This window comes from Helianthus annuus, chromosome 14, assembly GCF_002127325.2.
Source record: "Helianthus annuus cultivar XRQ/B chromosome 14, HanXRQr2.0-SUNRISE, whole genome shotgun sequence".
NCBI lineage: Eukaryota > Viridiplantae > Streptophyta > Magnoliopsida > Asterales > Asteraceae > Helianthus > Helianthus annuus.
Genome location: NC_035446.2, coordinates 115551971 through 115577003, shown reverse-complemented (window position 1 = coordinate 115577003; position 25033 = coordinate 115551971). Strand labels below are relative to the sequence as shown.

The 25033-nt window shown below is 35.4% G+C and overlaps 1 protein-coding gene and 1 non-coding gene across 2 annotated transcripts; both read right to left on the bottom strand.

Annotated features, from left to right (window-relative positions):
- Positions 1–7207: 7207 nt before the first annotated feature.
- Positions 7208–8213, bottom strand: LOC110909143 (RING-H2 finger protein ATL80). The gene has a single exon (XM_022154158.2). It carries the CDS (start codon positions 8008–8010, stop codon positions 7315–7317), a length of 696 nt encoding a protein of 231 aa, XP_022009850.1. The 5' UTR covers positions 8011–8213; the 3' UTR covers positions 7208–7314.
- Positions 8214–10254: 2041 nt separating this feature from the next.
- Positions 10255–10327, bottom strand: TRNAE-CUC. The gene has a single exon. It is a non-coding gene; the product is annotated as a tRNA-Glu (tRNA).
- Positions 10328–25033: the final 14706 nt, after the last annotated feature.

Here is a 25033-nt window from a genome sequence, read left to right as displayed (position 1 = left end):
GACTAGTTGTATCTGTATTTGTATCGCGGTCTCCCAGACATGTTTGCGAAGATTAGTACTCGTATCGCGGCCTCCCAGACATGTTTGCGAAGATTAGTGGGGGCTTCCCATGTGTTCTAGTCTAGGTGTATCTATAGGTGTCCTTCCCAAACCGAGGACAGTGGTACGTAAACCAGTAGCCACGAAGGTACGAGTAATCATTCAATCCCATTCCCAACCCACTGGGAATCCCATGCCTTGGTAAGAGTGTGAACTCACCTTGGTTTGCTCGGTATGCTAAAGTATGTGCTCACAAATAATCAGTCAAGTCCTAAAGTAGGCACGTGTACATAATCAGTTTACATTCACGAAGTTCACATATACGTGCAATCAATGATCACCGAATAGCACAAAGCACATATTCAAACTCATACAAGTCATGCTTAACATTTAACGGCAGTTAACTAATCCAGTTAACTCTTAACAGAAATAAACCAAGTTACTGTGCAGATTACCCTTTTGACGAAACACACTTGTTTCGTCGTGCAACCCTTCGAAGAAACCCATCCCTTCCGTCGTGATTATCCTTGGCGAAACACCCCTTGTTTCATCGCAATACCCTCGGCGAAACATCTCTTGTTTCGTCATATGTATTCTCGGCGAAACACCCCCCTATTTCGCCGTGAGTTACGTTTCGTCAACAATGTCAGTTACGTCGTATTAACAGTTACATACAGAAAACCCTAATCGCCGATCAACAGGTTACAGCAAACATTCAATCATACAGAAATCATATATCACAGGCAACATCGAACATAATACATGCAGCCCGCATCCTATTCCTAACAGTTTGTTAGTCAAACCCCCGATCCACACAATCAGTACATATAATCGATATTTACTTAGGTCTACTAGTTCTTTGTTATCAGGAATCATTATGTGTTTATGAGCATAACCAGACTTTAAGCTCGTATCTTTTACATACAGTCAATAGTAACATATACACTTTACATGATTTTAGTCTACGCAACATGGTAATCATCATCAACAATCCAAATCATGAACTCTATACGAAACATGCTGAGCAGTAAACATTTAAGCATTCAAATCAAGATAGGTAATCCATCATGATAACAACGATAACAATTGACCATATACTTACCGGTTGTGTGTGGTGAAATTCGTGAGGGCTTTGAGAGAAACGGGGGTTGCCGCCGGTGCACAGAAAATAGGGAGATAGGAGCTCTAGGGTTTGAAATTCGATAACTGATGTGCTTTACGTAACCCTAGGTTATTATATATTCGCGTATCATAATTGGGCCCCATACTGAGCTTCGGCGTACATTGGGCCGGCGAAACGCTTGTTTCGTCGAGGTTAAGATGACGAAACGCCCTGTTTCGTCGAAATGATCTATGGCGATACACAACTGTTTCGTCGGGTTGATTGATGGCGAAACTCCTTGTTTCACCGAGTTGTTTCGTCGGTTTGGTTTTTAATCTTAATTAGTTTACAAGTTAAATAGTTTACAAGTTCATGCAACCAAATAGTCTAATCATACATATCATATCAAACAAACATCTCTGCATATAATTCAGTGTGTACAATTAGACTGAGGGGAGTGGGGCGACTCCCACCCCCAGATCGCCTGGAACACCGCCCCCGGGGGCGACTTGGGTGGCGACCCCTTCTTGCCTGACTCAACCACGTCGCCCAACTCTCACACTTTCCCACAATGTATCCGTTGCCAACGGATAGTTTGGCCAAGCTTTTTTATTGTTTTTTTTTAAATCCAACCTTTATAAATAATACCCCATATCAAACACATTTTTACCACAATCTTCTCTGAAATCATCAAAATTTATACCAATCTTCTATCAACTCATCAAAATGTATCCCCACAACATCCCTCCTTTCAACCAAAATACACAATCTTCCAATCCACAACCCGATATGGTGGAACCAAAAAAGCCGCCCAACCGTCTTCTAGCGGTGTACGAATCGACTACACCGAAACGTTCGAAAAAGTGACCAATAAGTTAGACGGCTTGTTGCAAACGAGCCAACAACGGATCAACTTAAAAAAAAGAACACGGGGACCGAAAGCTAAAGCTGAAAGAAAGTCGTCAAAAAGCACTTGATTTGCAAATATTAACAACCGACACGACAAACCTTACTGGAGCCGAGCTCGCTTTAGCCGAGCAAATGAAGCAAGAAATTCGAGAAAAATATAACCTTTGTTGAAGTAATTTTTTTATTTTGGTTGAAGTAATTTTTTTTTAGTTGATGTATTTTTTTATTTTGGTTGAAGTAATTTTTTTTTAGTTGATGTATTTTTTTATTTTGGTTGAAGTAATTTTTTTTTTAGTTGATGTATTTTTTTATTTTGGTTGAAGTAAAAAAAGACTTTTATAAAAAATAGGACTTTTTTTTATATCTTTTACATAAAAAAAGACAAAATAAATCAATCCACGTGTCGCAAGACGCCCCACCCAGCAAGGTTGCCCCACTCCCCCTTTTTTGGTCAAAATCCTCTTATGTGACGTGGCGCCACGTGTCGCAAGACGCCACTCAAAAGGTTGCCCCACTACACTCAGTCTTACAAAGCAACAATCAAACAACTAAACAGTTAACGTGCAATTAATGCGGAAGTAGAATCTTGGAAACTCGAGTAGTCACAGTGGTGGTGGAGTTATGGTGTGGAGGTAGTTGTAGAGATAAGGAGAGAGACAATGGGAGACGGGGTGGAGGTGGACCCACTTTCTTTTAATATTATACAATTATTAAATAGATAATAATAATATTTTTTTAGTAAGGGTATTTTAGTCATTTTACACCTTTTTAATAGAGAAAACTAACTGATGTTAGGCACAGGGAGTATCCGGGAACGAAAATTGAAAAGTTGGGGACTATAGTTGTAATTTTAGAAAGTTAGGGACTAAAGGTGAAAAAATGGCAAACCATAGGGACTATCCGGGCATTTAACTCTAAAATAATCTTAAGTAATTCACTTGAGTTGGCCCGTTTTAACCATTTCTATAAATCACTAATACCTTTTTTCGTAAGAGTTAAATGTCATTTTAGTTCCTGTGGTTTGAGTCATTTTAGTATTTCTAGTTAACAGAATTACATATAAAATGATTGAATTGTCCTTCTCGTTAACAGAAAAATTGGATAAAGTTAACCTAATGGACTAAAATGACATTGGTGAAATCTTTTTGGACCCACGGTAGAAAAATGAAACCTTTGAACTAAACTGACAAAATGACCCAAACCACAGGGACCAAAATGGCATTTAACTCTTTTCGTAATGTTTTCGTAACTAATTATGTATAGTATAAAAATCATGAATTGTCAATGTCAATTTTTTTTTAACAGCCAACGAATCCTTCAAATGGGCTACTGGCGAAATTCACTACATCGGGATACACTCGCCTTCGAACCGGGGAAAACCCTCACCTAGGGCCGAAACCCGTGAACACTCGCCCGAAGGCACGACAGTGCGGTGAGGTAAAACCCGCTCAGTTCAAGGATCGAACTAGCGATCTCCACCTATTCGCCTAGTCTCCCATCATCACCAGGTCTCGCAGAAAATAATAGAGAGAGCAGGAATCGAACTTGGGTCCTTAGAACACCAAGACTCTCCCTTACCACTCCACCACCACCTCATTGGCAATTGTCAATGTCAATTATAACGTATAACATTGCAACCAATGTTTTCTTGGGACTTGAATACAAAATCATTTGTCGCTAAACCATTAATTTCCAGAATTGTCACCATATTGTTTTTGTCGTAGAGTTGACATACAAAGACAAACTTTCCACGTCTCTAGTACTTGCGCTTACCGGTATAACAATTATTTGAAAATATAATTGCTGTTCCAATAACTATTAAGGATACAGTTGAAACAATCAAAATCAAAGAAAACATAAATTAATTAAGGGCTTGTTGTATTTAGTTAAGACAAGTGACATGATCTTAGAGGATACTCAATAAGAGAGCTTGAGACTGTTTTAAAATGATTTTATCTTACGGGTTCAAGTCTCGTAAAATAAGCAATAGATGAATTATTAGAGTAGATTTTAGAGGTGTGTTTCGCTATTAGTTAAAATGTAGTAGAGAGTGTGTGATATAACGGAGAGAAGAGATGGATGTTTTGTGGAAGGATGGAATTAAACCACAAAATAATTGGATGTGGTTAATATGGATGGACTGAAATAGTTACAAAAATGAAACCATAAGGACTGAAATAACAATTTTTAAACTAATCGACTGAAATAGTGATTTTTGACAAACCACATGAACGAAAAACGTAATTAACTCTAAGTTACACGTTCAATTGATAACATAATTACGATATGAACATGACTTCAAACACCTAGACACAGACGACACCAATAATGTTTCAATGTTTCTCTCTCTCCAAATGATAGTGACACGAACTTGTACTCATCTGCCGCATTAATGAGCGGTCGATTTTTTTTCTTTCTTTTCGTATAAAATTATGAAATCTTAAAGTCTAGTGAATAGAATATCGTAATAATAGAAGATTGATTGTTTATTGAATATATATAAGTCGATATTACGATGACTAGTCATTAGTCTAACAATTTTACCTAAGGAGAGCTCCCTAGTCCAAGAAAAGTTGCAAGGGGTTTCATTAAACATTCTTATTATTTTATGTACTTCAAATTTTGGTTAGCAAATAGTATTTCATTTTCTAAGTAATTTTTACTATTAGAGAATTGCTTAAGTGTTGTTTCAAAATAAGAGTAAATTACATTATTGTTTCGTGTGGTTAGGGCAAATTACGGATTTGATTACTAATTCAAGTTCTTTTACGGATTCAGCCTCTAATATCATCGTCTTCTTTTAGAGATGGTGCTTCCTTTAGCATCGTGAAGTTGGTTGGTTTTCATATTTTATTTAACACACATACACGCACATTCATTCATACCCCTTTCACAGCAGATGGGGCGATGTTTCACGCCCGACAACCTACGTGGCAGATTTCACACCATGTGCTTTGTGTTTTCATGACACATAGTCTAATGTTTTTCACATGTATAGGCCCCATTTGACATACATGTAGATCTAACAATTTAGTGGATGGTGGGCATTGTAGTGTGGGCCTTTATATACTTTTCTTTTCTTTTTATTATGACTTGGATTGCCTTTCTTCATTTATTCTTTAAGCTTAAGAAATCGATGAGGCTATACCATGAAAACCTTCCTTAGGCTTGTATAGTTTATGTGTTCAAGTCTTCTAACTTCTGAATAAAATCTTTAGATTAAACAATAGATGTAGACAACACATGACCAACTCTGTTGACTTGTTGAGAAAGTCAATTTCGTACACAGATTAACAACCACCCAGTATATCAAACTAACCCTATAGACGTTTCCATGATCAAATATATGCATTGTAAAGTTGAGACACACAACCCCTCCTATTTGATGATATAAATACTAGGAATGAACTATAAAAATGTAGTTTTATAAACATAGTGGAGTTAAACCAATTGTAAAGGTAGTGATTTTTTTTTTTTTTTTGTTAAACTAACAAATCAGTTTTAAGGGTGTCAATTAATCATGTTGGGTAGAGGAATTTAATTGTTCAACCATAGAAACACTTCTTTTACACACATATTTCTTTATCAAGTTGAGGAGTTCACGTGTGGACACTACATGACTCTAGGTCTCTACACTCTAGATAAGGGTTGTCTTTGATGCACACTCCAGGTTGAAGTAGCATCATGCACATACAAGAAAAATTCAATGTGTAGTAAGGTTATTTGTTTCAATTAATGTTTTTAAGAACGAACTAAACAATAAATCGCTTATCTTATTAGTTTACTGGTCCGGTCTTTGAAACACCGGTTACAACTCATCGATCATACAAGTCTACTACTCACAACTTATCTTCCCAAACATGATGGCTAACTTTTAAAATATCATGGTGGTTACAACTCACCGGTTACACCACCACCCTAGGGTCGTCCCCGTCCTCTTTGCGACGCCTAAGCCGGGCCAACTTTCATACATACACACACATGTATATACTGAGGCTCATCCCACACACCATAGGTTCATCCCCTTTAGACCCATCCTCACACCTGCTTACATGGACGTCTACGTAACAGATCATTCTTTGAGGAGTACCCTTCTCCACACACCATGATTTTAGGATTATAAAAAAATGGCTGCTAAAAACATGAGAAGCGCTGTTCAGTTCTGGAAAAGATGAAAAAGGAACTTGAAGATAAGATAAGAAAAAGAAGATAAATTGAAAAACAATGTGCTCCTTTGTTTCCTAATTCCACAGATTTTTTTTTTCGGATCCCCAGGAAGTCCCCACAATCCAGCTCTCCGTCAGTAGCTACAAGACATTATATGTCGTACACAAAGGCCCACGTATGCTTTCCCTTTCACCATTATTATTATTATTAAAATTATTCTTACTACTATTATTAGTAAATATTTTTTAATTATATATGTATTTATCTATTCAAATATGTTATTTTTTCACAAACCGCTAAGATAAGAAAACAATATTTCACCAACCGCCTTATTACTTTATTTGGCTAAACAAGACTCTTTTAACATTTAAATAATAATAAATAAATAAATAGGGAATAATTTAAAAAGTTATATTTCATCTTATATCAACCATATTTTTTACTAGAACTCTTCAGCTGTCACACATTTTAATCATACTTTTTTAAAAGTAAGTGATTTTATATGGATTTTAGTTATTATTCGATGGAAAAATAAAAGAGTATTCCACTACTATTCCTTGTATGTTGTAGGATGATGAGTTTTTCTTTTACATGTGCTATAGATCCTTGCTAGTTATGTCAATTTTTAGGACAAAAAGTATTATATTCAATTCAAGTCAACGTGAAAATTATAACTATGTGTTTTTAGAACATCAAAAAATAATTACTATGCATCTTTACATGATTCAACCATGTAACTCAAAGATTAGAAAAAAAAAAAACACCTTACCACCTTATAAAATATCATGATTCAACCATGTAACTCAAGGATTAGAAAGAAAAACACCTTACCACCTTGTAAAATATATAGACAAAATATATAAGTTTTATTTAAGTCACTAGATTAATAAAAAAAACTATATTACAAACACACTGATTACTTTGAGTAATTTTATTCCAGCAGTCAAAAAAAATGAATTTTATAGTTAGAAAAAAATTAAGTAATTCTTCTGAAAAGAAAATCTTAAATTCACTGAAAATTAATATGGAATTTCTAACTGAATTATACAAATCACTGAAAATTGATATGGAATTTCTAACTGAATTACATACACTCGTCACGGTAAATAATCCCTTGAACTAGAGCTACATTTATCCACAACCACGTTCCCGTCAAAACTCGTCGGAAACTCACCGCACTTCTTGCACCTCCGGGCCACCAGAACCTGCCTACACGACGGACACGATGAGTGAGAGCTCAGCCAAGTATCCACACAGCCCACATGAAACCGGTGTCCGCACTGCGGCAGCACACGGATCTCATCTCCCTTAACATATTCACCCAAACAAATCGCACACTCACTACTACAGCTCTTTTCATCCTCTCTGACGTCAGCATCGTATGTGAACTTCGGAATTACCTCAATCATCTTCTTCTTCATTCCTTTGTTGTAATTTTGCTGGTTTGAGCTCCGGCCGCCGCCGTTCGCGACGGAGCCTCGCCGGAGCCACGCACAGCGAGCCACCGCGATTAGACCTACGACGCAAATCACGGCGCAGAGGAGTGCGGCGAGGATGACGACGTAATCCGACTCCACCGTGGCTGCTATCGGTGGCTCTGCCACCGCGTTATCCACGGTGGTGGTGAGGATTCTTTCTGAACGAACCAATGTTTTCATAACCGGACCGGAAACCAAACTGGTCTTCTTACTCATCCATTGGTCGGGACGCAGTATTTTCATAACCGGAGCTGAGATCAAACCGGTCTTCTTATCGGTCAACTGTTTGTTGCGAAAAGAATGATGACGAGTCATTGTTTGTTGAGCTTGAGATGTACTAGTGTGTGAAAGTGTGTGTGAGAGAAGAATCGTCCAATAATGTAGAGAGAGAGTGGTGGGTGATGGTTTCTGAGTGAAGAAGAATCAAGAAAGTGAGAATATATAAGGCATGTTCAGCAACTGCATTTGTACACGTGGCGTATAAACGGGTAAGGGATTGTTTAGTCCGCCACTACAACAGCCAAAACTTATCGTACTGGCGGCGGCAAACAGTTTTATGCCAGCCTACCAAAACTTATCTCAACATATCATTTCATAATTTTTTAAATTTTCATAATTTTCTAAACATAAACTAAATATATAAACATTAAATGCTAAAGAAAATAATATCTATTTTGTATCGTGTTCGGTACTAGAAATGCGTAATTATATTCTGCCAAGGTCACACAAACAAACACTATTCTATTCTTGCTCATTGGGTATTTGGGCATTCCAAGTATGTAATTATATTATGCTAAAGTTACGATCAAAACACATGTGAATAAACATAAACGTAAATTATAAAAAAGAAATATCCATGTTTCATTGTTATCAGGTAGGTAGTCGAAACATGTAATTATGTTTCGTCGAAGTTACCAATCTGGTCAAACACGTGCAAAGCTGATCAAGATTAAAAAAATAAAAAATAAATAAAAAAAAAACCTTAATTTGAATATAACTCTGTTTTCAGTAAGACATATATTGAAATTTTGAAAAAAAAAATTACGTAAGTTAATTAACATGATTACGAAAATATAATATACCTAGGGTTAGTTATTATATCGGTTGAGGACTCTTTATTGTCGCGATCTGCATCATTTGAACTTTGTTGTAATGGCTTATCAACCTTCCACTTTCCATACCTACCACCAACTCCTTTGTTCGACAAGTTCTTTCTATGTTCCTAACTGCATGTCGATTAAGTAATTGTCAACATTGATTACAAAAGGAGCTTGTGTGGTTTGTTATAAACCAATCATGTTCCAACAAATGTGACGTATGCTTTTAGTGTATTTTAGAGGTGACTTAAGGCGAATCTTCTTTATTATATTTTTTATCATAATTATTTTGAACATCTGTAGTAGATAACAAATAAACGACTTGATTGTATAGAGTTAGTATTATATGTGTCTTTCTTCTAACACAATTCATGTCTTAAATCTAGGGTGAAAAGTAAACTCATATTCACTTATACCCTAGAGGCTAGAAGAACATACGCGACATTCAACATACTAAATACAACCGTAGGTTATCGTGATTATATCTAAGGAATTTCCAAATGTCAAGAACATAACACTTGGTGGACTAAAAAACCACAGGCAAAACATGTGTCTTATTCCGCTAGGCATGTTGTAGTACCACCGGTTATCGTAATAAAAACAATTTCAAACACTATAAATACCAAGGTTTTCACCTCAACAGAGATATGGTCACTTGTGCCCTGACTCAATATACTTATTTTCCATTGTTACTGAAGATGTAGGTGGATCGATGTGTGAACTCATGGGCATCCCCACTATTAAGAAATGTTAATGATAGGAACTTTGGACGTTTCGATAGTTATTAAGCCAAAGGTACTATAAACATTTTGAAATATCAATATATCAAGAACTATAAAACTGTCTCTTATCATAAATCAACTAATCAACAATACATATAATATAACATGACTTGAACGATTTTGAAGTTATTTTTTACATTTATCATGAGTTGAGTAAGGCTATAATTGTATGGATTTCTTGATTCAAAGCTTACATTATTGAAAATTTGGTGATCTGACTTGAAAAAAAAAAAAATCTAAGTCCACAATTGCTGATACATGATCATTCACCCTCATACGGGTTTTTTTCTTTTTCTTTCTGTAAGTCAAGTCTATTGTGCATATGTTATTATGTTGCATGAAGTAGCTTGATTAATCAGTTATAGATTAAGAACTAATCATTGAAGTATGAAATATTTGAGCCATTCCAAGTATACTAAAGAATACTTTGTGAAAAGACTAGTCATCTCTTTTATATCCATTTACTCAAATACGAACATCGGTCAACTGAAAATATAAATAGGTAAATAACAGTGACTGTTAATTTTTTTTATTTTTAAGTATCCAACTTAATACTTAACTATTTTATTAGTTGTTTGATGGAACCATAACTATTTTGGGCCTACTAATGGAATGTGTCAGTTTAATTTCCAGGCCCATATGACTCGATCAAACAGCTTTTGAAAAAAAAAAAAAAGAAATTCCGTTGCCGGGACTTGAACCCGGGTCTCTCGGGTGAGAGCCGAGTATCCTAACCAACTAGACTACAACGGAATATATACTACGAATGTAATATATAATTCAAAAACAAGAATTTACAACCTTATTAATAAAAAACAAAAAAAGTGTAATGTATCATCCTTCTTGCACAGGGGCGGATCTATGCCACTTTTGTGGGTTTCCAATAACCCATTCGGTTTAGAAAAAATGGGAAAAATTAGTGAGAAACTTGTATGATTTAGAAAAATTTAGTCTCATTAATGCCCCTTCCACATATCAAGCAGCTATGAACGACATGTTTGGATTGGACCCTTCTTGCGCAGGTATGTGTTGGCCTTTCTTTTGTTATATTTTAATTTATAGTCAAAGCATGGAACAACATACAAAACATCCGCAAACAACATTGGAATTATTAGCTCAACAGCAGTTCTTTGATATTCTATCTACATATTGTTTTGGTAACCTTGGCTGATACCAACAGTTTGATAAGGTCTCAACGCCCATTGGAATGAATCCACCTGGGAAAACTGACTTGTTGACCAACAGTTTCCGTCTTTTCAACTTTAGGACAAGTCGTTTTACAGGGACAGAAGTATTGATAAGCCACTGAAAGTTTATTCGAGACAAAGAAAGAATATGTATAGGGTCCATGGGTCTTTGGAACTGCTCCAGGAAGTTCTAGATATCTCATTTGACCCACTCACTCAAGTCAACCACATATGATTCAGTTAAGCAGGGGGAGCTACAAGCAGTTTAGTAACCTCCATCTACTACTATCAATTTAGAGATCTGAAGCAGTATTTTATTTTTGTCTTTGTTTATTGCATGGAGATTTGCCCCATCTCGAATAGGGACAATCATATATTTGGCTCAGGTAATCTTCTACTTTACTTAAACGATTCAAGTAAACACAACATCAGGATACATAAATCAAATACTATAGTTAGGGTGTGCAGTTACCATATGGCGCGACGTTGTTCGAGCCACATGTAATGATGATTGCCTCCTCGATCATTGCCTTATCCTCAGTGTAAAGGCACATGTTTGACAAGGATTTTGTGTGTCTCAAGCCGTCTGCGTCTATCGGACCACAATGCTTCACAACAGGACGCAAAAGATATAACCAAACAAAGTTAAGGCTATAGGGTGTGGTCATAACCCTCAAGACCCTCTACGTCAGTGCCATGTCACCCACCTCTAATCCACAATCCAAAACCACTACCCTAAGGGTGTGGTCATGACCCAAACAAGTATCCCCTTATTTATTTTAATTTATCTCTGTCTAAAGAAAAAGGAATCCAGGATATAGGTTGCTATGGACGTGTATCACTCTATCTTGAGATTTGCTGCAACATACTAATAAACTACAAAGGTCACAAGGCACAATAGAAAATTTGATTGTCTCAGGAATCTAAATTTCCACACAATGAATGAGCAACTGTGCATATACACACACGTCTGATTTTGATTGTATTTTTTACAAAAAAAAAAGATGGAAAGGTCATTAACATAAAAATTGAACATCGTAATAACAGTACACAAGGGCATTTGAATTCAATAACAAGAGGAACTAAAAGCTCATCTGTCACATCTTATTGGTTTATTGTATTTATAACAGGATTTATTAGGTACTAGCGGAATAAAACCCACGTTTGATTAAACTAAATATTTTCTTGATTCATCGTTAGTGGTAGCTTTAACAATAGACTCGAAATCAAGTTCCAATACAAAAGATTCAAATTTAAAGCATGAATTAAGAGCAAATGAATATCGAGTTTAGACCAACCATAATAAGCCAAAGCTGCCTCTTCAATTGATGAAAATCATACTTAAGAGTAGAGATGGGCATATTCGGTTCCTTTTTATACCCGGAACCGGTTCCTAACCGTACCCGGTTCTTGTATGAGTGTCACTGGAACCGTATCTTGGTGTAACCGGTTCCAGTTCTTACCCAGGTTTTAACCATTAAAACTGGAACCGGGTGTAACCGATTCGGGTATGGTTGGAACCGGGTAGGAACCGACGGGTTTTTTGAACCCGGAACCGGTTCTTCTATACGTCGGGTAGGAACTGGAACCGGTTTCAGGTCGGTTCTACCGGGTCGGGTTTAGAACCGGTTATTATGCCCATCTCTACTTAAGAGGGAAATTGCTCAAACTGGGCATTTTCGCTAATATCTGAATTCTTCAAATTTCATTAGGTTCAATCTATTCAATATTTTTAATAACTTGGAGTCTTATACACTACTTGATCAAAATTCTCTTTAGGTCCAACCAAAGCCCTTATCACACAATCCTGAAAAGCTTGCAATTTATAACTTCTTGGCCATAGAATATTTTTCAAGTATAGTCACGGTGGCAAGACAACACATCGAGTAGGTTGGGTAACAAAAACTTATTAGTATGGGTTGAAATGGGCAGTTGGTTGGTTGGTTAACCCGCAAAACCCAATGATAGCAATATCAATTTAAAAAAAGTAACTCTTTCAACAACTTCAAACCCGTTTGGCTTATTCCCTTTTCGGCTGAATTCTTTCTATTCAACTCGTTCTAGACTTCTAATCCTAAACTATCTGTCCAATTTTAAGCGAATTAAATACAAACTTCATTCTAAAAGCTACCCAATATAGGTTTAAAACACAAGAAACATTAAATATTAAAAAGGCAAAAAAATAGACCTAAGTCAAATCAAATTGGCTTAATTTGTCAAGAAAATATACATCAATCAGCAAGTATTAAATGCATTTTGTTTAAGGTCATGAAACTAAAGTTAAGGCATATATGTACCACCCATAACAGAGATAAAACAGAACCAGAATTAACCCATTTATAGGTAAAAGGGACAGATTTGCCATATCTTGAGGTATTCTAGAAAGTACAACTTTGTGATCATTGAAGTATTCTAACTTATGATACCAACTATAGGTGGCAATTAGGCAAAACAAGTAACTTTGAATTTGGTTTGGTTTGGCTTCAACCCGACAAGATCACATTCGCTTAATAACTAAATCGCTAAGCTGAAACCAATATTTTCAAATTGTTCATAATAACACAGTAACACACAGGTAAATTCAATTGCCACAAGAACACACATAAGTGGGTCAATATACAAGATTAATCTTAATACGGATATCATGCAATTCTACCTACACCCAAATCCATCATGAGACTGTCCTCTTATTTAATCAATAGCCGTATCAGTCGAATTTTGTGCACAATATATTTAAGAGAAGTGAGGATAACTTTTGTGGATTAGATTTTCTATATAAAGATCCTTAACAGGGCCACACTTATTTTCATTATCAATTCAAAAACAGAAAAATAATTGATGATAATATTCACTAGCCACTGGAACGTAGAAATGGTATTCGGTTTCTAGAACTTGCAGTAAGTAGCAACATAAACACATGTGAAGAAACTAATCCATGAAGCAACAACCTAAACACACCCGTACAAGCATGAAGTCTAAAAGTACTTAACACTTCTAAACAGGTGTTTCAAATTTAGCTTGGAAGTCAAACTAAAAACAATAGAAAAGCTTGAACAAGAGCAAAAGGTAGGCAAATTATTCCCCTGAAAAACCTTATTACCAACAAGAAAGATAAGTAAAAATATAGCAAAGTCAACAACAACACTAAGAACAATCCTTGAAAAATCAACCACCTAAGCACTAAGAACAAGCCTCATAGTACCAATACATTTGGCAAGAACGCAATTCTCACAACAATAATAGGATCAGTAGAAGTCTCAAAGTACAAGACACATTGAAATGAGTCTTTAGGTGTTATAATTCTCAGTACTATAGGATCAGTAGAAATCTCAAAGTACAAAAGGTAAATCATTTCTAACAAATACAGGAAAAAAAATATTTCATTATAAAGAATGAAGATACTATAGGGGATTCCCGGTAATGTAACTTGTAAATGATGAGACATCTCCATTAGTATGGGAATGTACAAATGAATAGCAAAAGAGCATGCTAACTAACAGGGCCGGCTCTGTAAATTCGTGTACCCTGTTCGAGCTCGAAAAAACGTGCCCTTACGCCTTAACGAAATTGGGCTCACTAAAGGTCTAAACCTAATGTCAATGGGCTAATAACTAATCTAAACCATAAAAATAGTTTGGTAACTGGGCCTATGTTGGTGTTTGTATGGGTATACCCTATTAAAAAATATATTTTACATATACATATCGGGTTTTTTCATAAAATGAAGTGCCCTTCGAAATATCGGGCCCTGGCCGGTGGTCCCCCCCCCCGGCCCACCCCCAGGGTCGGCCATGCTAACTAAAGAAAACATAAAATCTTTAAAAAATATCTAGGGTTTTAGTCAATAGGAAGTTTGGTCACTATGCACTTTAAGGATAGGGATGGCAATCAAACTCGCACCCGCTGGGTAAACCCGAAACCCGACACATTTGGGACGGGTTTGGGTTCGGTTAATCGGGTTTGGGACGGATTTGGGAATAGTTTTTATTTTTTTCGCGGGTTTGGGACTTAGTGATATACCCGTTTACCCGACCCAATTACCCGATAAAGTGTACCCGTTTACCCGATTGTATACCCGATATAATTTCTTTTATATTATTAAATATGTATATATATGATACATCCATTTTTTACACATATAGGTATTCTATTCCGTATACATTGTAGTTATTTGATATATATTTTTATAATGACAATACAAAATATAACCGGTTAGTAGTTACCCGATAAATACCCAATGGGTTTTGAGATGAGTATATCCAACGGGTAATCTTTTTAAATTAACGGGTTTACCCGAAACCCGCGGGTATACCCGATACCCGATGGGTATTTACCCGCTAGAAACCCGACGGGTTTTGGGACGGGTTTGGGACAAGCTTATCTAACCGGGTTTGGGTTTGGGATTACCTAAACCCGTCCCAAACCCAACCCATTGCCATCCCTATTTAAGGAGAGAGGAGAAGATAATTTGCTATTAACAAAACACAAAAGCAATTAAGAAAAGACAATGACCTTGTGTTCTTCATCTGATGTTACTACCATGTTAAAGGTCTAAAATTTTCACCAAGAAAACGTCAGGATTTCACCAAGAAATCAGATGATCGTCAAAGTCCACAAGGGAAACAAATCAACAATGCATGCATAATGATGGCTTCTAATCAAGCCACTGATACTAACAGGTCCACAACGGAAACAAATCAACAATGCATGCATACTGATGGCTTCTAATCAAGCTACTGATAAAAGATTAACAGGCTCAAATTATGAAACCTTGCAATAAAGAAAAAGTTAAAAACATTAAAGATATATAAATCTAACACATCTACACTTAGAACAATAAAATTTTAGTATTTTGCCAAGAAATTAGATGATCTTCGAAGTCCATAAATGGGTTTGAATATGATAGATAACCTTATCTATGAAACAATGCATACATACAGATAGATGCGTTTAGTCCATAGTCAATATTCAATTTTCAGGTCTCAGTATGATCATGCAAGATGATGGAATGTACAACTTTGTGATCAACACAGTATTCTGGCATATGATATCAACTAGAGGCCACAATTGGGTGGGTCAAATGGATAAATTTATAAAATGGTTCAAAATGATCTTGTTGGATTGCGGCAAACACTTTTTGAATCTTCTAATTGAATAGTGTATATATAATTTATTTAAAGCTTCTATTGAAAATGATACATGAGGTTATTCTATAGAAACACACTTTCAAGGGAGTTTCGACCTGTTTTGGCACCTTTTCACCCAAGTTCTTTTTATTCGACCCGTTTTAGTCCTCAACTATCGGTATCAATAGTCAACAACTTAGATGCATTTTTTAATCCCAAAAAACATTAAACCTTAAAGAAAAATAGTAATTACTTAAGTTTTGCTAGGCATAATTAATGGAGAAATTACTTACCAAAAAGCACTCAAAAATGCCAAAATACAACTAACCATGTTTTGACCCATTACCCAAGCCTGAAAAACAAACTTGTCGCTAGCAGGTTGGGTAACAGATTTTTTAGTCCAAGTTCAAATGGGCTGTTGGATTGTGGTTAACCCACAAAAATCATATAACGAACAACCAACTACTAGATGCATTTGGTTATTTAAGCTAATGAAACTAAAATTAAGGCATATAGCAGAAGACTCAACATAGCAGCACTTTGCTTGTCCATGAGCTACTATTTCTATTTTAATATATAGAAGGTAATATCTACACAATTAATACTAGAAACAGATTATTAAAAAACAACAATGATTATTAAAATAAAAAAGTTATAGGTCACTTGGCAATGAACAGAGTTTAATTATAAAAAGAGTAAACTTCCGTTTTGCTCCCTGTGGTTTGGTCACTTTAATGGTTTTGCCCCAAACCTTTAAAAATAGCCAATTTCCTCCAATAGTTTGCTATGGTTTTTCCATTTTGCTCCCCGCCTCTAACTCCATCCAAATTGTATGTTATTTGAAAGGGTATTTTGGTAACTTCAAGTTTATAACTAAGGGTATTTTAGTAATTTTAAAGATAAGATTTAATTATTTATTAGATTTATATATACATCAACCAAACCATACAAATCCTCCGTCATCCATCTGCAACCCTATACCTTAAAACCCCCAAATCCTCCATCATCCATCTTCATCGCAGATGGCTTTAAGAGTAGCATCTCACTCTCATTAACAAAGCATCTTCATAAGTCCCTTTAATCCTCACTACATTAGGGTGTTCAGACAAATGGTGCTGTACTTTCACAAATATGACATTTCAAGATCCCAATTCCAATGTAAAACATAATAAATTCTAAAAATTGATCTCTAGATAACATCTCCAGTATCTATAAACTCATTTAACAGAGATAAGAGGGGGGGGGGGGGGGGGATCGGTTGTACTAAAAGAAGATAGCTACTTGATTTGGAGCACCAAACACACAGTCAAACATCCCAGTTAGAAAAGTGAACAGATCTAATAATGCGCTATTTACAATCCGCTGAAACAAAAAACGTCAAATCAGGCACCAATTAATTCGCAACAATAACACTGAAGATGAATCCGAACAAAACCTGAATACTGACAGATTTAGTAAGGGTGGCGGAGTGAGTGAACCGATCATAAGTTTAAATAATTGGTGGTTCATGGCGGAGGTGGAGTGGCTGCTGGAAGGTACCGGACCACCAGAGAATCAGAGATGATAGGCAGAGGAGAGGGGCTGGGAAGTTTTGGCATTGTTTGAAGGTAGAAGTAAGACATCGGAAAACAAGTCAAATGACAAGAACACAATAAACTTGACCGAAAATAACTTAGGAATTTAAACTTAGAAAGTTGAGATAATATATAAACCCATTTATTAAAGAGTCAAAAAAGAAAAAGTGAAGTCAGGGCAAACCCATATGAAAAACGCGATCAGAGAAACAACCTAAATACACCTGATCAAGAGTGCGGAGCACACAACGGTTTGAAATGGATGTTTAGGTGTTCCCCTATAAAAGTACAAGCCTCAAAGTACAAAACACGTTGAAATGAGTGTTTAGGTGTTCAAGTAAGTGGAATCGCAACTCTTGAATATATGGTAAGTCATTTCTTAAAGAAAAGGAAAAAATATATCTCATCATCAGAAATGAAGAAAATTGGAAAAACAAATCAAATAAACCAAACCAAGAAAGTGGAACTGAAATCGCCCTTATTGAAAAACCAAACCCTCATACAAGAGCCAACATACACTTGATCAATCGTGAAGCACAAGCCTCAAAGTACTTAACATGTTCAAATGGATGTTTAGGTGTTCTAATATGGGGAGACATTTCCAAGTTAAGAGTGTTGAACCAATCCCTCATACAAGAGCCAACATACACTTGATCAATCGTGAAGTACAAGCCTCAAAGTACTTAACATGTTCAAATGGATGTTTAGGTGTTCTAGTATGGTTAGACATTTCCAAGATAAGAGTGTTGAACCACAAGTTAAAAATCAAAGAAAACAGAAAAGGTAAAGACTGAGAAGCTCATATAAAAAAATACCAATACCAAAGAAGAAATCAGCATAAAAGGATTAGCAAAGGAAAGACCTTTGTCAAGCACGAAATCCCCACAACATCCTATATACACCGGATAAAGCGCAAAGTACAAGCCTTAATGTACAAGACAGCTTGAACCGAGTTTTTAGGCATTAAAAGGGTTTCCGGTTCTCAAATGTAAGATGAGACATTATCACTAGCATGGGAGTGTCCAACCAGACACACTCAAAATCAACAGAAGTTAAGTAGAAAAATAAAGACCTTTATCAAGAAACCAATTTCCACATCAGTGACAACTTATTTACATCTCATCAACGGAAAAGTACAAGCCTCAAAGTACAAGACACGTTGAAATGGATAAGTAAGTGTGTCATGCAAGTGGGATCTCAGTTCTCAAATATAAGGTAAGACATTTCAGATACACTATATTAGAAAGTATCTCATCATCAAGAACGAACAGAATTAAATAACAAATAAAATGGTTTAAACAAGAAAACAACAAATGGAGTGGAACAGCAAACACCTTGATTAAGAGATCAATCCTTGCTATAACAACCAGCATACACCCCAGTCAACAGTTAAGTACAAGCCTCAAAGTACCGAACATGTTTGAATGGGTGTTTTTAGTGTTCTAGTAAGGTGAGTCTTAGTTCGCAAATGTAAGGTGAGAGACATTTTCAAGATAAGAATGTTCCAACCAAAAGGTAAAAATCAAAGAATATAAAAAATCTCATTCCCAAAGAAGAAAACAAAAATTAAAAAATTGAAACCAGCAAAAAAGGATTAACAAAGGAACCACCTTCATCAAGAACAAAATCCCCACAACAACCTACATATACCCAATCAACCGTGAAGTACAAGCTTCAAAGTACAGCATAGCTGGAATCGAGCTTTAGGTGTTAAAAAGATTTTCCTGTTCTTGAATAGGGGTAAAAAATCATCATTGTTAGAAAAAAAAAAATACATTAAAACAAAAATAAACATAAAATACATTAAAACAAAAGTAAACAGGTCAAATGACAAAAAGTACCACAAAATTTTGTAAAAAACCGATCGCCACAAAATCACCAAAAAAATAAGTACTGGGGTAAAATCAAACACAACAGAAAAGATTGAGAACATGTGTAACCTATTTAAGAGAGAAATTGAATGCAAACAGACTACGAAATCCAACCATACACACTCAATATCAACAAAATTAAGAACTTTATCAAGAAACCAATTTCCACATCAGTGACAACTTATTTACACCTCAATACCTCATCAACGGAAAAGTACAAGCCTCAAATTACAAGACACATTGAAATGGATAAGTAAGTGTGTCATGCAAGTGGGATCTCAGTTCTCAAATATAAGGTAAGACATTTCAAGTACACTATATTAGAAAGTATCTCATCATCAAGAACGAACAGAATTAAATAACAAATAAAATGATTTAAATAAGAAAACAACAAAATGGAGTGGAACAACAAACACCTTAATTAAGAGATCAATCCTTGCTACAACAACCAGCATACACCCCAGTCAACAGTTAAGTACAAGCCTCAAAGTACCGAACATGTTTGAATGGGTGTTTTTAGTGTTCTAGTAAGGTGAGTCTTAGTTCGCAAATGTAAGGTGAGAGACATTTCCAAGATAAGAATGTGACGACCAAAAGGTAAAATCAAAGAATATAAAACATCTCATTACCAAAGAAGAAAACAAAAAATAAAAAAAAAGTTTGAAACCAGCATCAAAAGGATTAACAAAGGAAACACCTTCATCAAGAACAAAATCCCCACAACAACCTACATATACCCAATCAACCGTGAAGTACAAGCCTCAAAGTACAGCACAGCTGGAATCAAGCTTTAGGTGTTAAAAAGAATTTCCTGTTCTTGAATAGGGGTAAAAAACATCATTGTTAGAAAAACAAATACATTAAAACAAAAGTAAACAGGTCAAATGACAAAAAGTAGCACAAAATTTTGTAAAAAAAAAACTGATCGCCACAAAATCACTAAAAAATAAGTTCTGGGGTAAAATAGAACACAACAGAAAAGATTGAGAACATGTGTAACCCAATTACGAGAGAAGTTGAATACAAACAGAGTACGAAATCCAACCATACACACTCAATATAGTAGCAAAATAAAGAACGTTATCAAGAAACCAATTCCCACATCAATGACAACCTATTTACACCTCATCAACGGAAAAGTACAAGGCACGTTGAAACGGGTAAGTAAGTTTGTCAAGCAAGTGGAATCTCAGTTCTCGAATATAAGGTAAGTCATTCCAAATAAAGTAGAGAAAAAATATCTCATCATTAAGAATGAAGACAACTAAAAAAACAAATCAAATTATTTGAACAAGTAAGGAACAAAAATGGAGTGGAACCACAAACACCTTGATTAAGAAATCAATCCTTGATACAACAACCAACATACACCTGATCAACAGTTAAGTACAAGCCTCAAAGCATTGAGAATGTTTGAAGGGGTGTTTAGTTGTAGTATAGCGATTCTGAATTCATGAATGTAAAATAACGGAAAATAAGAAGCTTTTTGTTAATATAAAAATATCAAAAATAACAAAACTGAAACCAGCCTAAAAGGTTTAGCAAAGGAAACACCTTCGTCAAGGAAGAAACCCAACCGACAACCTACATATACCCAATCAACTATGAAGTGCAAGCCTCAAAGTACAACACAGTTAGAATCAAGCTTTAGGTGCTAATAGGAATTTCCTGTTCTTGAATAGGGATTAGAAAAACATCATTGTTAGAAAATAAAAAATAAAAACAAAAGTAGACAAGTCAAATTACAAAAAACAGCACAAAAATTTGGACAAAAAACGATCAAGTTCTGGAGTAAAACAAAAAAACAACGGAAAAGATTGAGAACATGTGTAACCCGATTAAAAGAGAAGTTAAATACAGAGTAGAGAAAATCGAGACCAAAAAACTTGGTAAGTAGCAAAAGAAAACAAAAATACAAAAATCTCAATTGGACTTTACATATGAAAAAAAAAAGGATTGAATCAAAAGAAACAATCCAGAGTGTATGAGTTAACATGTAACTGTAGAGTACGAGCATTTCAGAATGTTTACATAAGTACTCGATGACAGATTATCAAATTCAGTCACTAAATTAAAACCCTAACCCCGTACTTTCAGAACCAGAAATTCTTGTTCTTCTTTTAGAAAAAAAAAAAAAAAAACAGAATAATCAAATTAGGGCTTCTATTGGATTACTTTCAGAACCAGCAATTCTTTAGAAAACAAAACAGAATAATGAAATCAGGGCTTCTATTGGATGTAAGATCATCGTCAATTGAAAGGAAAAAGAGGAAGTGGCGGTCGTACCTGATGAGTCTCTGCTACATCGTGATGATTGAAAAACCCTAACCGTTCGAAACCCTCGCAAGGAGCAATGCTTGTTTAAAAAGACACTGAATAGTCAAATTAGGGTTTTCAGATTTTGAATCGGACCGTTTGGATTTGGTAAACAGATATTTGAAAGAGGCGGTGTTGTGTTGTTGTTTGCGCGTCAACAAGTCAAGACCGTTGTTAACTTTTTTATTTCCTAACTTTTTCTTCTCCATCTATTTAGACACTTATCAACACCAACCGCGCTATTTACGATCTCTATAGGACTATAATTGTCAGAACTAACATTGTCACTTTTGGTCTGGTGATTGTTCATATACGACTGGTACAAAACTATACGAGTCGTATAAAAGACATAATGATTATTTCCTTCAAAATTTGGCAATAATGTAGGTGTTGAAATTATTTTTTTAATATTAGTTTTTATATATTTTGTACTGTACCGTATCGTATCGTATTCTTTTTCAATATTCGTTTTAAGCATTTTATACATTTTCAATTGTATTGTGCCGTGTCGTATTGTGTCTTATTGTATCGTATCGTGTGGTATCGTATCGTATATTTTTTCAATAGTAATTGCAAACATTTATACATCTTGTATTGAATCGTATCGTGGTATATTGTATTGTATTATTATGTGTTATATATTAAACGTAACCAACCAACCATTCGAAACAATGTAAATAAACATCAAAGATTTAAACAATTCTCAACGTATGTGATGTATGCTTTTAGTTGATTTTTAAATGTGACTTTTAGGCGAATTTTCTTATTATAGTTTTTATTGTAATGATTTTGAGTATCTGTATTGGATAACAAATAAACGATTTGATTGTATAGACTATAGAGTTAGTATCATAACTGAAGTTATCATGTTTGGAAAGTGTCTTTCTTATAACACCAAATGATGATGTGGTCTTTGATTATGTACATGGGTCATGGCCCATCCAGAACCGGGTACAAGCCCATGCACCCCAAATCAATATATGAGCCTTAAATGCCTAGCCATAGCCCACATGGCAACTCTAGGCTACGAGGAAGGGGCTTCAAATCTAGGGCATATATACTTATACCCTGGAGGCTAGAAGAACACCAAGGAAGCGACCCTCACTCATACTAAATACAACCGTGGGTTATCATGATAACATGCAAGGAATTTCTAAATGTCAAGAACATATCACTTGGTTAGCTAAAGAAACATAGGCAAAACATGTGACCTACTCGGCTAGGCATATCGCCGTAACACTAATCATCATCATAATAATAAGAACAATTTAAAACACTATAAATACCAAGGTTTTCACCTCAGCAAAGATATGGACATGGGCGGAGCTTTATCCGATTTTTTCGCTCGTAGTGTTAATTTTACTGTAAAAGTTTTCGAAAAAAAAAATTGTAGTGTAAAATATTGGATTTTTAAGAGTCCAACCCTCACCGATTTGGATTTTGAGAGTCCATCCCTCACCGAGTTTTCATTCAAGCTCCGCCACTGGATATGAACACTTGATCCCTCACTCAATACACTTATTTTCCATTGTTGCTCTGTAAGATTAAATATATTACGTATTAATATTTAATCTATAGCCATCATAATCATTTACATTATAGAGATCAAAATATATTAGAACCTATTATTTAATTAGTTGGTAATTGTTGATGGACCATATTACCCTTAGTAACTAATTAGGTTTCCTCCTGGGTGCTTATATAAGGAGAGTTATGTGGAGGTTTAGGGGTTACTCAGATATACAATTCACACACCCCATTAGCCATAACATCATCACGAAACCTCCTCTCCATAACCGATACCCCTTTTCGGTTCTCTAAGTCCCCATCATCAGTCAGCACCCTAAGGAGGAACCAGATCAAGATGACAGGCATGTCGAACTCCATTACTGGATTCTCCTCTGCACTATCTGCTGTGACAGGTATGATTTATATTGTTTTCTTCATGCATAAACAGAACTGAACCAACATGTGGTATCAGAGCATATGTTGATTAGTCAGTTCTGTTTTCGTATCCATAATTCTGGGATTGAAACTTGGAAAACGGATTATTTTTTTTTATAATTTCAAAACCGTCACAGCCGGTTTCGAGTCATGAAGATCGACTTGAAATCATGATTTTCGGAAAAAGATTAATGATATGCTCATTCGGAATTAACTTGTTTATGTTTAGCCGAAATCTGTTTAGAAAAAACTATTAAAATTCAGGTTTCGGGTTCCAGAATTTATGTTTTATGTTTTAGGGTTCATCATGTTCTTGAGAAAATTCGAAGTATTCTGTTATGATTTGGAATATGATTTGGATTATTAAGTGTTTTTCCTGGTTTTGATCTATTTTTGTCCTCTAAATTTTTTAGAAAAACTGTTAAAAAGATAAAGAGATTGCAATTTCGAAATCTGTTGACAAAATTAGATCAGCTTAAAACAGGAAAGAATATCTCTTAATCCCTTAGATTTCGAATTTTCGGTTATGATATCACAATTAACAGCTGTTAGCGAGGTTGCTACTCGAGACCATGAGGTTGCTACTCGCAACCATGAGGTTGCGACTCGCAACCATAACGTGATCACTCGCAACCATGAGGTTGCGACTCGCAACCATAACGTGATTAGTCGAGACCGTAGTTGCGACTCGCAACCATAACGTCATTAGTCGAGACCGTAGTTGCGACTCGCAACCATAACGTGATTAGTCGAGACCGTAGTTGCGACTCGCAACCATAACGTCATTAGTCGAGACCGTAGTCGAGACCGTAGTTCGATCCGTGCTAACGGGTGGTTTGCTATTAAATGATTGGTTTTGTAATTATTTAGTTAATTAATGAGGATCAAATAATGTTTTACAAAACCAAAATGGCTTTACTTGAATGAGCTTCTGATGCATCATTTATGGCCAAAGCTGACTTGATGCATCTACTTATCATCCAAGTATTACGAAAGCTATGTTGTGTGTGCATCATAAGCATGAATGTCTTAATTTCTGGCCAAAGCTGATTTAATTCATTCATAGATGGCATACTCAACAAGTGCATAACTAAAGTGTTTGTCTCAATTTCTGGCCAAAGCTGATTTGTTACAACCACTTTGCACATATGCTTAAATGATTACACTTCTGGCCAAAGCTGTTTTGTCTTCGTTTAAGTAGAACTTTAAGTAGTCTATTATTTTGATGTTAGTAATAGACATATCACAACCTCTTCACATAATGATCCTTATATTAATGATCCTCAATTAATTTTGTGATCATTTTGTCTGCCTTATTCTTAGTACCCATATTTTTTACTCACTATAATTTTCTTCTATAAATCTATATCTCATCCACTCTAATTCCTAAGCCTAAAATGTTTTGCTTTATTTAAAGTTTCTATAAGAATTAGCTCTTAAA